Raw genomic sequence first — 16,678 nt, forward strand, 5'->3', positions numbered from 1 at the left:
TTAACTCTCTCCACAGGTGTTCTATGGGATTCAGGTCTGAACTCATTGATAGCCACCTTAGAAGTCTCCAGTGCTTTCTCTCAAACCATTTTCTAGTGCTTTTTGAAGTGTTTTGGGTCATTGTCCTGCTGGAAGACCCATGACCTCTGAGGGAGACCCAGCTTTCTCACACTGGGCCCTACATTATGCTGCAAAATTTGTTGGTAGTCTTCAGACTTCATAATGCTATGCACACGGTCAAGCAGTCCAGTGCCAGAGGCAGCAAAGCAACCCCAAAACATGCCTCTTTTATTCTCCTGTAAACTCTATGTTGATGCCTTTGCCCCAAAAGTTCTACTTTTGTCTCATCTGACCAGAGAACATTCTTCCAAAATGTTTTAGGCTTTTTCAGGTGAGTTTTGGCAAACTCCAGCCAGGCTTTTTTATGTCTCGGGGTAAGAAGTGGGGTCTTCCACCATACAGTCCCTTTTCATTCAGATGCCGACAGATAGTACGGGTTGACACTGTTGTACCCTCGGACTGCAGGGCAGCTTGAACTTATTTGGATGTTAGTCGAGGTTCTTTATCCAACATCCGCACAATCTTGCGTTGAAATCTCTTGTCAATTTTTCTTTTCCGTTCACATCTAGGGAGGTTAGCCACAGTGCCATGGGCTTTACACTTCTTGATGACACTGCGCACAGTAGACACAGGAACATTCAGGCCTTTGGAGATGGACTTGTAGCCTTGAGATTGCTTATGCTTCCTCCCTATTTGGTTTCTCAAGTCCTCAGACAGTTCTTTGGTCTTCTTTCTTTTCTCCATGCTCAATGTACACACAAGGACACAGGACAGAGGTTGAGTCAACTTTAATCCATGTTAACTGGCTGCAAGTGTGATTTAGTTATTACCAACACCTGTTAGGTGCCACAGGTAAGTTACAGGTGCTGTTAATTACACAAAGTAGGGAAGCATCACATGATTTTTCGAACGGTGCCAATACTTTTGTCCACCCCCTTTTTTATGTTTGCTGTGGAATTATATCCAATTTGGCTTTAGGACAATTATTTTTGTGTTTTTTTCATTTAAGACAAATTAACTGAAGATAATAATACCAAATAATTTGTGTTTGCAATCGTTTTCAGGAAGAAACTGAGTATTATCTGACAGAATTGCAGGGGTGTTAATACTTTTGGCCATGACTGTAGATGTAAAGCAGATCAATCTATTGGACTGTGTCTTCAGCCTTGCTGTACTGTATTCCAAAGCTTTTCTTATTATCATCCTCTTTGTGATACAAAAAACGCCTTGCTTTGGTTAACAGCTAGAAGGCTCACTGCCTGCAGATATGCTTGTCCATTCAGTACACAGTAGCAGGCACTGCTCTCCCCTGTCACTGTGAAGGACTAAGATTACTAGCACTTCTAGCTGATACTGAGCTGAATGGTAATATTGACTATATGTAGATGTGCTACAAAAAAATCTTTAACTTGTTTGGTTAATGTTGGAAAACAAACTGAATTGAACTCTTCCTTCCTGAGACATTCAACGGACTGTCAATTCCAATTCGCATGCTGTGCCTCACATCTTACTCTTCGAAAGAAAGGTAGGTAGCAATATATGCTTTGGAATTTTACAAAGGCTCAGCATCTAGAGTGAATTAGTTTTATGGGATTTTTTTATATTTTGGCTGAAATAATATATTCATGTAATGTAATACTAAATTGAATGAAAAGCATTTATATGTTTTATGCATACAATAATTTTATGATATTCATAGAGAAACACTGTGGATGTGCTAAAAGTGTTTGGACCCATTTATTTATTGGTGTAATAGAATGTAAAGAAAAGGAACTGAAGTTTATAATACACATTATTTTCTGCATGACTTTCAGATATACTGAATTGTTTCATCCTATAAAAGTCCATTTCAAAGGTGAATTAACTGATAGATAGATAGGCATTTGGATAATTAGACCCAATTACCTAGTAAAACAATATATTCTTAAAGTGGGATTCTTTTGATAAAATTGCTAGTATTGAAAGGATTTGAAAACAAAATATTGTCAATGAAATGCTGAAGTATTGCTTTCTGCTGAGAATATATTTGCTCAGTATTTGTCATTGGAGGGGCTATAACCATTGAGAGGCTCTTTATTAGATAAGTGATAGAGTAAGTGTGCTCTGCATTTATAGTAACACCATGCTAATTAGAATGAATCAACTTATAATGTTTCTCTGATCACATGTCTTTTGGGCTAAATCAGTTATAGTTCAGAAAATTCCCTGATATTTACTGCCTACTTTTCATTAAGCCCTTTGCACTTATTACATGTCCATTCTCCCATACACTGAAATATATTGAGAGTGGCATATATACTATGCCATGGACTATAGCCCCTACCCTGGATCTGCCCCCATCCACCTCCCCTATGCCATGGGCTATAGCCCCCACCCTGGATCTGCCCCCCACCCACCTTACCTACAGCTCCTACCCAACATCCCCACAGTCCCTATCCCTATTGCCTTTATACACTTGCTTTGGCAAAACTGATGTGTATTTGGTCCTGCCAAAAAAGCTTCTTTGAATCTTGAATATATATATATATATATATATATATATATATATATACTAGCTATTGACCCCGTTCTACGCCCGGGTGGCGAGCATTTATATTGGTATATGGTCTCCATCCTGTCATGTGCTGTTCCCATCCTGCACCCCCATCCTGTCATGTGCTGCTCCCATCCTGCGCCCCCATTCTGTCATGGGCTGCTCCCATTCTGCACCCCCATCCTGTCATGTGCTGCTCCATCCTGTGTCCCCATCCTGTCATATGCTCCCATCTTGAGTCCCCATCCTGTCATGTGCTCCCATCCTGCACCCCCATCCTGTCATGTGCTCCCATCCTGCACCCTCATCCTGTCATGTGCTCCCATCCTGCACCCCCATCCTGTCATGTGCTCCCATCCTGCACCCCCATCCTGTCATGTGTGTGCCCCTATTCTGTCATATGCTGCTCCCATCCTGCACCCCCATTCTGTCATGTGCTGCTCCCATGGTGCGCAACCATTCTGTCATGTGCTGTTTCCATCCTGTGTCCCCATTCTGTTGTAATGTGCTGCACCCATTCTGCCTGTTCCTGTTTCCATTCTGCCATATGTTGCTCCCATCTTTCTCTCTCCGGCTCTACTGCCCGAGTGCGGGTGGCTGTGCTGGGTGCGGCTGTGCTGGGGGCGGCTGTGCGTGGCTGTGCTGGGGTCGGCTGTGCGTGGCTGTGCTGGGGGCGGCTGTGCGCGGCTGTGCGTGGCTATGATGGGGGCGGCTGTGCGTGGCTGTGCTGGGGGCGGCTGTGCGTGGCTGTACTGGGGCGGCTGTGCGTGGCTGTGCTGGGGGTGGCTGTGCGTGGCTGTGGCTGTGCGTGGCTGTGGCTGTGCTGGGGGCGGCTGTGCGTAGCTATGCTGGGGGCGGCTGTGCGTGGCTGTGCTGGGAGCGGCTGTGCGTGGCTGTGCTGGGGGCGGCTGTGCGTGGCTGTGGCTGTGCTGGGGGCGGCTGTGCGTGGCTGTGGCTGTGCTGGGGGCGGCTGTGCGTGGCTGTGGCTGTGCTGGGGGCGGCTGTGCGTGGCTGTGGCTGTGCTGGGGGCGGCTGTGCGTGGCTGTGCAGGGGGTGGCTGTGCTGTGCTGGGGCGGCTGTGCGTGGCTGTGCTGGGGCAGCTGTGCGTGGCTGTGCTGGGGGTGGCTGTGCGTGGCTGTGCTGGGGGCGGCTATGTGTGGCTGTGGCTGTGTGTGGCTGTGCTGGGGGTGGCTGTGCTGGGGGTGGCTGTGCGTGGCTGTGGCTGTGCTGGCTGTGGCTGTGCTGGGGGAAGCTGTGCGTAGCTGTGCTGGGGGCGGCTGTGCGTGGCTGTGGCTGTGCTGGGGGTGGCTGTGCAGTGCTGGGGGCGGCTGTGCATGGCTATGCTGGGGGCGGCTGTGCTGGGGGCAGCTGTGCGTGGCTGTGGCTCTGCTGGGGGCGGCTGTGCTGGGGGCGGCTGTGCGTGGCTGTGCTGGGGGCGGCTGTGTGTGGCTGTGCTGGGGGGCGGCTGTGCGTGGCTGTGCTGGGGGCGGCTGTGCGTGGCTGTGCTGGGGGCGGCTGTGCGTGGCTGTGCTGGGGGCGTCTGTGCGTGGCTGTGCTGGGGGCGGCTGTGTGTGGCTGTGCTGGGGGCAGCTGTGCCTGGCTGTGCTGGGGGCGGCTGTGCGTGGCTGTGGCTGTGCTGGGGGCGGCTGTGCGTGGCTGTGCTGGGGCGGCTGTGCGTGGCTGTGGCTGTGCTGGGGGCGGCTGTGCGTGGCTGTGCTGGGGGCGGCTGTGCGTGGCTGTGCTGGGGGCGGCTGTGCGTGGCTGTGCTGGGGGCGGCTGTGCGTGGCTGTGCTGAGGGCAGCTGTGCGTGGCTGTGCTGGGGGAGCTGTGCTTGGCTGTGCTGAGGGCAGCTGTGCGTGGCTGTGCTAGGGGCAGCTGTGCGTGGCTGTGCTGGGGCAGCTGTGCTGGGGCGGCTGTGCGAGGCTGTGCTTGGGGCAGCTGGGCGTGGCTGTGCTGGGAGCGGCTGTGCGTGGCTGTGCTGGGGCGGCTGTGCATGGCTCTACTGGGGGCGGCTGTGCTGGGGGCGGCTGTGCTGGGGGTGGCTGTGCTTGGGGCGGCTGTGCGTGGCTGTGCTGGGGGCAGCTGTGCGTGGCTGTGCTGGGGGCAGCTGTGCGTGGCTGTGCTGGGGGCGGCTCTGCGTGGCTGTGCTGGGGGCGGCTGTGCGTGGCTGTGGCTGTGCTGGGGCGGCTGTGCTGGGGGCGGCTGTGCGTGGCTATGGGGGGGGCAGCTGTGCGTGGCTGTGCTGGGGGCAGCTGTGCGTGGCTGTGCTGGGGGCGGCTGTGCGTGGCTGAGGCTGTGCTGGGGGCGGCTGTGCTGGGGTCAGCTGTGCGTGGCTGTACTGGGGGCGGCTGTGCGTGGCTGTGCTGGGGGCGGCTGTGCGTGGCTGTGCTGGGGGTGGCTGTGCGTGGCTGTGCTGGGGGCGGCTGTGCTTGGCTGTGCTGGTAGCTGCTGTGCGTGGCTGTGCTGGGGGCGGCTGTGCATGGCTGTGCTGGGGGCGGCTGTGCTGGGGGCGGCTGTGCTGGGGGCAGCTGTGCTTGGCTGTGCTGGGGGCAGCTGTGCTGGGGGCGGCTGTGCGTGGCTGTGCTGGGGGCAGCTGTGTGTGGCTGTGCTGGGGCGGCTGTGCGTGGCTGTGGCTGTGCTGGGGTGGCTGTGCATGGCTGTGCTGGGGGTGGCTGTGTGTGGCTGTGCTGGGGGCGGCTGTGCGTGGCTGTGCTGGGGGCGGCTGTGCGTGGCTGTGCTGGGGGCGCCTGTGCGTGGCTGTGCTGGTGGCGGCTGTGCGTGGCTGTGCTGGGGGCGGCTGTGCGTGGCTGTGGCTGTGCTGGGGTGGCTGTGCGTGGCTGTGCTGGGTGTGGCTGTGCGTGGCTGTGCTGGTAGCGGCTGTGCTGGGGGCAGCTGTGCGTGGCTGTGCTGGGGGCGGCTGTGCGTGGCTGTGCTGGGGGCGGCTGTGTGTGGCTGTGGCTGTGCTGGGGGCGACTGTGCTGGGGGCGGCTGTGCGTGGCTGTGGCTGTGCTGGGGCGGCTGTGCATGGCTGTGCTGGGGGCGGCTGTGCGTGGCTGCGCTGGGGGCAGCTGTGCTGGGGGCGGCTGTGCTGGGGGCAGCTGTGCGTAGCTGTGCTGGGGGCAGCTGTGCGTGGCTGTGCTGGGGCGGCTGTGTGTGGCTGTGCTGGGGCGGCTGTACGTGGCTGTGCTGGGGGCGGCTGTGCGTGGCTGTGCTGGGGGCAGCTGTGCGTGGCTGTGCTGGGGGCGGCTGTGCATGGCTGTGCTGGGGGCGGCTGTGCGTGGCTGTGGCTGTGCTGGGGGCGGCTGTGCATGGCTGTGCTGGGGGCGGCTGTGCGTGGCTGTGCTGGGGGCGGCTGTGCGTGGCTGTGGCTGTGCTGGCGGCAGCTGTGCATGGCTGTGCTGGGGGCGGCTGTGCTTGGCTGTGCTGGGGGCGTCAAGCAGGCTCTGATAGCCAAGTACCAGCTTACACCCGAGGTGTACCGTAGAAAGTTCCGGACCCTCCAACGTGGCCCACACGACAGCTACAGTGATGTGGTGCATGGACTGAGGACCCACTTTGACCAGTGGACCCAAGGACTGTCAGTGACCACCTCTGCACAGCTGCGAGACCTGATGATCAAAGACCAGTTCTTTCATCTTTGCCCAGCTGAGGTGCGACAGTTCGTGATGGACAGAGAACGCAAAGACGTGACGAAAGCAGCGCAGATTGCCGATGCCTATGAAGCCAACCGTAGATCGGAAGTGCGGAAGCCAGTCACCACCAGCTGGAGAGGGGGTAAGCCTGCAACCAACGCCAGTACCCCTGCCAGCCAACACACCAGAGGTCCTGGCCCTGTGGCCAACAACACCAGACCTACAACCGAACTCGCAAGTGTTTCACCTGCAATCAGACTGGTCATATCAGTACCTACTGCCCAGCCAAGCAGAAGAACACCCCAGCCAAGGCCCCAGGGCCTAATGCAGCAGTTCTTTTGGTGGGTGGTGTGGTTGGGAGGGTGTGTGACAACGTACAGCCCGTCACTGTGGGAGGCCACGTTGCTACAGGCCTCAAGGACACCGGGGCTGAACGAACCCTCATCCGACACGAACTGGCAGCCCCTGAAGAAATCATTCCGGGGAAAACCCTAACTGTCACTGGGATTGGGGGCATCCGCTGTCCCTTACCGATGGCCCGGGTTTTTATTGATTGGGGTGCTGGGAGCGGGGTGAAGGAAGTGGGGCTGTCGGATAATTTGCCCACTGATGTTTTGTTGGGGACTGATTTGGGGAGGATGTTTGCATACTACGTCCCTGACACCCCTCCCCAATCTACTAATGAGGGTAAAGTTAACCCTGATGATGATGATGATGGGAGATCGCATGTGTTACCTGACCATGCTTTATCTTGTAATGATGCATCTATTAACCATTTTTTTCCTAGGATTGATGGTGAAAATGTTGTACCTGTGCCAGCTGAACCTGATAATGATTTTTCTGTGAAGGTTAATGTGTCCATAGGTACAGGCATGCCCAGCCACGTCGCTCTGCGGAGTGAGACGGCTGAGGAACCCCTAACAGGGGCAAGTGTCGGTGCTACAGGAAATGGGGAGATGCATGGGGACCGTGAGGAAGGTGATGCCATGAAAGTGACCAGTGCCACCGAGGAAGGTAACTGGCCCATAAGTAGCACTGCCCCTGGAGTGTTGGGGGTGGATGGGGAGGTAGAGCCGGCTGATGGGACTGTAGAAATCCCCGGGGAGACAGCCTACGTAGCTGCTGTCACCCGCAGTCAGAGTGCCCGGAACGCAGATAACTGTCAGCCTTCCGGATCCTCCTCAGTCATTACTGTGACTGAACCAGAGGTGGACCCAGAGCAGGTCCAAGAGGGTTCCCGTGGGGAAGGGACCCTGACGTCACTTCTGGCTTCCCCTAGCCAGGAGTTTCAGGCCGCTCTGCACACAGATGCGAGCCTAGAGAGTTTGAGACAACTTGCCGGGACGCACTTCTCCGAGGCTGATAAGGAGAAGGTGTTCTGGGAACAAGGAAGGTTGTACCGGGAGACAGTACCCGGAGAATCACAAAAGGAGTGGCTGAGGGAAAGACAGCTGGTCGTCCCACAGCAATTCCGGGGCGAGTTGTTGCGGATTGCCCATGAGATCCCGCTAGCTGGACACTTGGGGATCAGCAAAACTAAGGCCCGGCTGTCTCAACACTTCTATTGGCCTAAGATGGGGACAGATGTGTCAAACTACTGCCGCTCCTGTATCACTTGTCAAAGAGTGGGGAAGGCGGGGCCTGCTATTAAGGCTCCCCTGATCCCTTTGCCAGTAATAGAGGAGCCTTTCCAGAGGATCGCGGTGGACATTGTGGGCCCGCTGGCCGTCCCCAGCAGCTCTGGAAAGCAATACATCCTTACTGTGGTAGACTATGCTACCCGGTACCCAGAGGCAGTAGCTCTGTCGTCAACTAGGGCAGATAAGGTGGCGGATGCCCTGTTGGCTATCTTTTCACGTGTAGGATTTCCCAGGGAAATGCTTACTGATCAAGGGACCCAATTTATGTCTCGCCTAATGGAGGCTCTTTGTAAGAGAATGCAGGTGAAGCACCTGGTATCGAGTGCGTATCACCCACAGACCAATGGCTTGTGTGAACGCTTCAATGGTACCCTCAAACAGATGCTACGCATGCTGGTTGAGACCCAAGGGCGCGACTGGGAGCGGTACCTCCCACACCTGCTGTTCGCTTACCGAGAGGTTCCGCTGGCCTCGACGGGGTTCTCCCCCTTCGAGCTCCTGTATGGCAGGCGAGTCCGGGGACCCCTTGGGTTGGTAAGAGAATCCTGGGAAGAGGAGCTGAACCCTTCTGAAGTGTCCATAGTGGAGTATGTCATGCGCTTCCGTGACAAGATGCAGACCTTGACGCAGTTGGTGCATGACAACATGACGCAGGCTCAGGCTGATCAGAAGCACTGGTACGACCAGAACGCCCGGGAGCGGACCTACCACGTGGGTCAAAAGGTGTGGGTGCTGGTCCCCGTACCAACGGATAAGCTTCAGGCCGCCTGGGAGGGCCCGTACGTCGTCCACCAACAGCTCAACCCGGTCACTTACGTGGTCACGCTTGACCACGCTCGGGGTAGGCGAAAGGCCTTTCACGTCAACATGATAAAGGCTCATCACGAACGTGAACCTTTCGTCCTACCGGTCTGCAGCTTGCCCGAAGACGGTGAGGAAGACACCCTCCTGGACTTGCTGGCCCAAGCCAAGGCCAATGGGTCCATCGAGGATGTGGAGGTAAGCGCCTCGTTAACTGAACCCCAGCGGGTGCAGTTGCAAACCACACTGGAACCTTTCCGGGTCGTGTTCTCCAACCGACCTGGGAGGACTGAGTTAGCAGTCCACGAGGTGGACACCGGGAATCACGCCCCACTACGGCGAACACCCTATCGAATCTCTGACCAGGTGCAGCAGATTATGCGCCAAGAGATCGATGAGATGTTACAGCTGGGGGTGATTCGACGGTCAAAGAGTGCGTGGGCCTCACCTGTAGTTCTCGTGCCAAAGAAGGACTGGACCACCCGGTTCTGCGTGGACTACAGGGGGCTCAACGCCATCACAGCCTCTGACGCGCACCCCATGCCGCGCATCGAGGAGCTGCTTGAGAAGTTAGCTGGCGCAAAATACCTGACAATAATGGATTTGAGTAGAGGATACTGGCAGATTCCCCTGAGCCCCGAGGCGCAGGAGAAGTCCGCCTTTATCATGCCCTTCGGACTGTACGAGTCCACGGTCATGCCCTTCGGCATGAAGAATGCCCCTGCCACTTTCCAGCGGATGGTCAACCTCCTGCTTCAGGGACTGGAGACGTACGCCGTGGCGTACTTGGATGACATTGCCATCTTCAGTCCCTCCTGGAAGGAACACCTGCAGCATCTCGAGGAGGTGCTCAGGCGAATTCACCAAGCAGGACTGACTATCAAGCCGGGAAAGTGCAAGATGGGCATGAGGGAGGTTCACTACCTGGGGCACCGGGTAGGCGGGAACACCCTGAAGCCAGAGCCTGACAAAGTGGGAGTGATCGTGAACTGGCCCACTCCCGTGACCAAAAAACAGGTGATGTCCTTCTTGGGCACTGCAGGGTACTATAGGCGCTTCGTACAGCACTATAGTAGCCTGGCAAAACCTTTGACGGACCTCACCAGGAAGAAGCTACCCCACATCGTCAACTGGACAGATGGCTGTGAGGGGGCCTTCCAGGCATTGAAAACCGCACTGTGCAACGCCCCTGTGTTGAAAGCAGTCGACAGCAGTCGACCGTTCTTGGTGCAGACCGATGCCAGCGAGTTTGGCCTTGGTGCTGTGCTCAGCCAGGTTGACTCGGAGGACCAAGAGCACCCCGTGTTATACCTGAGCCGGAAACTTTTGCCGAGGGAAGTGGCCTACTCCACAATCGAGAAGGAGTGCCTGGCCATAGTCTGGGCCCTGCAGCGCTTGCAGCCCTACTTGTACGGTCACACTTTCACTGTGGTGACCGACCACAACCCTCTGCGCTGGCTAAACGCCATGTGTGGAACCAACGGCAGGTTGCTACGCTGGAGCCTTGCCCTTCAGCAGTTTGACTTCACCATTGAACACAAAACGGGCAGGGAGCATGGGAATGCAGATGGACTCTCCCGCCAGGGTGAACCTACTGAGGTGCCCATGGAGGCATACCGTCGGGTTCTACCTCCCTAGCGCACACCAAAAGGGGGAGGTGTCACGATATGGTATGAAATATCATAACTAGTTCTCTTGCTAGCCTGCGTGGGCTAAGCCCCCCTTCTTGGAGTAACAGTTTGTAGCTGCAAATTCCTGGCTTTCCTTCTCTGAGAGTATGGGGGAAGAGAGGTTTTATTGCCGAATGGAATTTACGACTGGCATTTCCTGTGTAAGCTCTTGTTCAGCTATACGTGAAGTAGAAACTTCAAGGATCCATGAAAGATTCTTTGTTTAGTTTTTGTTAGATATTAGGCAAACGATTTAAGCTAGAAATACGAAAATATATATTCTTAATCTCACTCGGTGTATCCACACCTCCCATGAGACTCGGGCTTCTAACTCCATCTGGTAAAGAAGTAGGGATTTCTCTGTAAATATGTATCCCAGATAGGACATATTTGATCTCATTAGAATGCTCACGTTAATCCGAGATGAATGATAGGTTGAGTCTGACTCTGTCATGTTTTGTAGCAAAGTTATAGCAAGTAGATAAATTTAAGATTGAAGTACTCAGAATGTAGGGAGAGGAGGGTCTGGATAAGCCAGCCTTTCTGTGATGTCACAGCCTTGAAAGTATAACTGGCTGCACACATCCCCAGCTGGGTGTCTGCTAGATTTCTTCCTGACCTCTTGTCTTCTCCTGAAGCCAGCAGCATCCCATGGACTGGGATATATGGAAACTGCCCTAGCCTGGTTGCCTGCAATGCTTTTAACATGTGAGTGTTATCTTTTCTCTTTTATTCCCTTTATGTTATAATTACCCATGTACATATTTGCAATTGTCTCATTTATAACATCTTTATAAAATATTTTTGATAAAGCACTGCCTAATTTGTTAATGGGATATACTATTATATATTAGTCCGTTCTCCTGTTCTAAAACGTACCCTGTCTCTTGAAGAGAATTACGCTACTGTGTTGGGTTAGCTTCGGACCCGTTTAATCGAAGCTGGTGGCAGCGATATGTGTGCCGACTGTTGAGGGATGCTGTAGTGACTGCGGCGTTAATAATTATTGTTCCTGCCTGAGTGGGAGTAGTTATCGCGTCGCTGCAGCGTGCCCAATAGCCAGTACATAGCAGGCAGTCTGTCTGGCGACTAATTACCCAGGGTGCAGTACCTAATCTGACCTGAGAGTAAGGGGGGCGCCAGAGAGCTGCAAGTGTTAAGTGGAACTGTAAGCGGGATATACATAAATCCCTGCAGTTGGTGGTATATAGAAAAGCAGTGGGATACCTAGAATAAGCCCCTGCTGTAAACTAAGAGGTCAATAGCCCTGTGTGTGTTTTTTTCGTCACATCGTGGAGTGGATGGATAACTAAGATAAGCCCCCCTGCACATGTGATAGCCGTCTGTTGGCCTAAAGTCACCTCAATCCGTGACGTAGGGGTGACGGTCACGGTGTGAATCTTGACCAACTGGTGACAACGGTCAGGGGAATCGTGACAAATGGGCTGGCTGTAGGCAATTTAAAATTGGTTCCAGGGGTACACGGGCAGCAGTGGTCTGGTCAGTGGAGGCCTAGTGAAAGGAGGGACCGCAGACAGGCTTCGAAGGCCTAACATAATAAAATTGGACAGGCTGTAGGCACTTTATGATTGGTTCCAGGGGTACACGGGCAGCAGTGGTCTGGTCAGTGGAGGCCTAGTGGAAGGAGGGACCGCAGACAGGCTTCGAAGGCCTAACAATAAAATGGGCTGGCTGTATGCAATTTAAAATTGGTTCCAGGGGTACACGGGCAGCAGTGGCCTGGTCAGTGGAGGCCTAGTGGAAGGAGGGACCGCAGACAGGCTTCGAAGGCCTAGCATAATAAAATTGGACAGGCTGTAGGCACTTTATGATTGGTTCCAGGGGTACACGGGCAGCAGTGGTCTGGTCAGTGGAGGCCTAGTGGAAGGAGGGACCACAGACAGGCTTCAAAGGCCTAACATAATAAAATTGGACAGGCTGTAGGCACTTTATGATTGGTTCCAGGGGTACACGGGCAGCAGTGGTCTGGTCAGTGGAGGCCTAGTGGAAGGAAAGACCGCAGACAGGCTTCGAAGGCCTAACAAAATAAAATGGGCTGGCTGTAGGCAATTTAAAATTGGTTCCAGGGGTACACGGGCAGCAGTACACAGGTCAGTGGAGGCCTAGTGGAAGGAGGGACCGCAGACAGGCTTCGAAGGCCTAACATAATAAAATTGGACAGGCTGTAGGCACTTTATAATTGGTTCCAGGAGTACACGGGCAGCAGTAGACAGGTCAGTGTAGTAGTAGTTGAAAGAACGGGCCGCAGACAGGCTTCGAAGGCCTAATATAATTAAATTGGACAGGCTGTAGGCACTTTATAATTGGTTCCAGGAGTACACGGGCAGCAGTAGACAGGTCAGTGGAGGCCTAGTGGAAGGAGGGACCGCAGACAGGCTTCGAAGGCCTAACATAATAAAATGGGCTGGCTGTAGGCAATTTAAAATTGGTTCCAGGGGTATACGGGCAGCAGTACACAAGTCAGTGGAGGCCTAGTGGAAGGAGGGACCGCAGACAGGCTTCGAAGGCCTAACATAATAAAATGGGCTGGCTGTAGGCAATTTAAAATTGGTTCCAGGGGTACACGGGCAGCAGTACACAGGTCAGTGGAGGCCTAGTGGAAGGAGGGACCGCAGACAGGCTTCAAAGGAGTAACATAATAAAATTGGACAGGCTGTATGCACTTTATAATTGGTTCCAGGGGTACACGGGCAGAAGTAGACAGGTCAGTGTAGTAGTAGTTGAAAGAACGGGCCGCAGACAGGGTTCGAAGGCCTAACATAATTAAATTGGACAGGCTGTAAGCACTTTATATTTGGTTCCAGGGGTACACGGGCAGCAGTAGACAGGTCAGTGTAGTAGTAGTTGAAAGAACAGGCCGCAGACAGGCTTCGAAGGCCTAACATAATAAATTGGGCTGGCTGTAGGCAATTTAAAATTGGTTCCAGGGGTACACGGGCAGCAGTGGTCTGGTCAGCAGAGGCCGATTGTAATGAGTGTCTGCCAGTTAGTAGTCCAAAACAATAAATAAATGTGAATGTCTCGCATTAAAACAAAACTAAAACACTAAAGGGTGCAATCATTAGGTACAGGGGTGGGATCCTCTGCGTAGTTTCAGACCTACTAATTTAGCGCAAAGTATTTACTGTGGTAAATAGAGGACACTGCCCCTGACTATGTTAAGTACCATCATACATGTCAACACAATGGTATTGTCAGTGGCAGGAATGGAAGGATGTCAGCGCATAGACTAAACATTGGTGGAAGTGTGAGAGATAACTGTGGAAGTGGTAGAGCAATGTTTGACCTGGGGGTGGGTGAACTCTTGTGGCCGGCGGTACAGGCCCAGGGCCCCTCATGTTACAACAGTGTGTCTGACGTTGGGTGCGCACCACCACCGCCAGAGACACTTTATTGTACTATGAGGGACCCAGTGGCAGTGCCGTCGACCAAAAGCGGGCACACCCACCTCTTCAGACAAACAGCACTCTCACGGGTGCTTGCGCCAAGTCGCGATACCACGGCCCCGTGTGGGGAGTTTGGCCATTTAGGGAGGTGTAAACATGTCGTATGCTGGACAATCAGCTGCAGCAAATTAGACATTAGAAAAGTAATTCACAGTAGTCCACAGGCAAGAGCTTTTCATAGGAAAGCTAGGTGTCGGCCGGGCAAGGTGGGGCAAAAGAATTCGAAATCCAGTTGTGGTTCATTTTAATGAATGTTAGATCATCAACATTTTGGGTAGCCAGACGAGTCCTTTTTTCGGTTAATATTGAACCTGCAGCACTGAATACTCTTTCTGATAGGACACTAGCTGCCGGGCAAGCAAGCTCCTGCAATGCATATTCTGCCAATTCTGGCCAGGTGTCTAATTTTGATGCCCAGTAATCAAATGGGAATGACGGTTGAGGGAGAACATCGATAAGGGATGAAAAATAGTTTGTAACCATACTGGACAAATGTTGTCTCCTGTCACTTTCAATTGATGCAGCAGTACCTGTCCTGTCTGCGGTCATAGCCTAATCACTCCACAACCTGGTCAGAAAACCCCTCTGTCCAACGCCACTTCTGATGTGTGCACCCCTAACACTCCTGGTCTGCTGCCCCCTGGAGCTCGTGTGAGAACGATCACGTGCGCTGTGTGCTGGGAATGCCTGAAGCAAACGGTCAACAAGAGTTGATTGTTTGGTTGCTAATATTAGTTCCAAGTTCTCATGTGGCATAATATTTTGCAATTTGCCTTTATAGCGTGGATCAAGGAGGCAGGCCTACCAGTAATCGTCATCGTTCATCATTTTAGTAATGCGTGTGTCCCTTTTGAGCATACGTAAGGCATAATCCGCCATGTGGGCCAAAGTTCCAGTTGTCAAATCTGCGGTTGTGATTGGTTGAGGGGCAGTTTCAGGCAAATCTACGTCACTTGTGTCCCTCAAAAAAACAGAACCCGGCCTTGCCACGCAACCAATTTTCAGTGCCCCCGGGAAAGCTTCCTCATTAAAAATATACTCATCCCCATCATCCTCCTCGTCCTCCATCTCCTCTTCGCCCACTACCTCGTCCTGTACACTGCCCTGACCAGACAATGGCTGACTGTCATCAAGGCTTTCCTCTTCCTCTGGTGCAGACGCCTGATCCTTTATGTGCGTCAAACTTTGCATCAGCAGACACATTAGGGGGATGCTCATGCTTATTATGGCGTTGTCTGCACTAACCAGCCGTGTGCATTCCTCAAAACACTGAAGGACTTGACACATGTCTTGTATATTCGACCACTGCACACCTGACAACTCCATGTCTGCCATTCTACTGCCTGCCCGTGTATGTGTATCCTCCCACAAAAACATAACAGCCCGCCTCTGTTGGCACAGTCTCTGAAGCATGTGCAGTGTTGAGTTCCACCTTGTTGCAACGTCTATGATTAGGCGATGCTGGGGAAGGTTCAAAGAACGCTGATAGGTCTGCATACGGCTGGAGTGTACAGGCGAACGGCGGATATGTGAGCAAAATCCACGCACTTTGAGGAGCAGGTCGGAGAACCCAGGATAAGTTTTCAATAAGCACTGCACCGCCAGGTTTAAGGTGTGAGCCAGGCAAGGAATGTGTTTCAGTTGGGAAAGGGAGATGGCAGCCATGAAATTCCTTCCGTTATCACTCACTACCTTGCCTGCCTCAAGATCTACTGTGCCCAGCCACGACTGCGTTTCTTGCTGCAAGAACTCGGACAGAACTTCCGCGGTGTGTCTGTTGTCGCCCAAACACTTCATAGCCAATACAGCCTGCTGACGCTTGCCAGTAGCTGGCCCATAATGGGACAACTGGTGTGCAACAGTGTCAGCTGCCGATGGAGTGGTTGGCCGACTGCGGTCTGTGGAAGAGCTCTCGCTTCTGCAGGAGGACGAGGAGGAGGAGGAGGGGGTGCGAACGCCTACAGCCAACTGTTTCCTAGACCGTGGGCTAGGCACAACTGTCCCGAAATTGATGTCCCCTGTGGACCCTGCATCCACCACATTCACCCAGTGTGCTGTGATGGACACCTAACATCCCTGGCCATGCCTACTGGTCCATGCATCTGTAGTCAGGTGTACCTTTGTACTCACAGATTGCCTGAGTGCATGGACGATGCGCTGTTTAACATGCTGGTGCAGGGCTGGGATGGCTTTTCTGGAAAAAAAAGCGTCGACTGGGTAGCTCGTAGCGTGGTTCAGCGTACTCCATCAGGGCTTTGAAAGCTTTGCTTTCAACTAACCAGTAGGGCATCATCTCTAACGAGATTAGTCTAGCTATGTGGGCGTTAAAACCCTGTGTACGCGGATGCGAGGATAAGTACTTCCTTTTTCTAACCAGAGTCTCATGTAGGGTGAGCTGGACTGGAGAGCTGGAGATCGTGGAACTAGCGGGTGTGCCGGTGGACATGGCAGACTGAGAGACGGTTGGAGACGGTATTGTTTCTGCCGGTTCCCTAGATGCAATATTTCTTCCTACAAATCTGGTGATTCCCTGACCCTGACTGCTTTTGGCTGGCAAAGAAACCTGCACAGATACTGCCGGTGGTGCGGAAAATGGTGGCCTTACAGTGACGGAAGGGATGTTGCATTGCTGACTAGCTTCATTGGCCGAGGGTGCTACAACCTTAAGGGACGTTTGGTAGTTAGTCCAGGCTTGAAAATGCATGGTGGTTAAATGTCTATGCATGCAACTTGTATTGAGACTTTTCAGATTCTGACCTCTGCTTAAGCTAGTTGAACATTTTTGACAGATGACTTTGCGCTGATCAATTGGATGTTGTTTAACCCCTCTGTGACCTTAGACGTACTATCCCGTCGAGGTGCCCTGGGCTTATCT

At 53.2% G+C, this 16,678-nt stretch overlaps 1 protein-coding gene across 2 annotated transcripts in view; it reads left to right on the plus strand.

Annotated features, from left to right (window-relative positions):
- The first annotated feature begins 1,314 nt into the window (after positions 1–1,314).
- Positions 1,315–16,678, plus strand: part of MCHR2 (melanin concentrating hormone receptor 2) — a 597,452-nt gene continuing 582,088 nt past the window's right edge. Inside the window, exon 1 of one of the 2 annotated variants that reach the window (XM_069767992.1) lies at positions 1,315–1,585. In XM_069767992.1, coding sequence (XP_069624093.1) covers positions 1,423–1,585 — 163 coding nt within the window. In that variant the 5' untranslated portion in view covers positions 1,315–1,422. The remainder of the gene's footprint in view (positions 1,586–16,678) is intronic. The other variant, XM_069767991.1, reaches the window with a different exon arrangement.

The sequence above is a fragment of the Ranitomeya imitator genome, chromosome 5 (genome assembly GCF_032444005.1).
Source record: "Ranitomeya imitator isolate aRanImi1 chromosome 5, aRanImi1.pri, whole genome shotgun sequence".
NCBI classification, from domain to species: domain Eukaryota; kingdom Metazoa; phylum Chordata; class Amphibia; order Anura; family Dendrobatidae; genus Ranitomeya; species Ranitomeya imitator.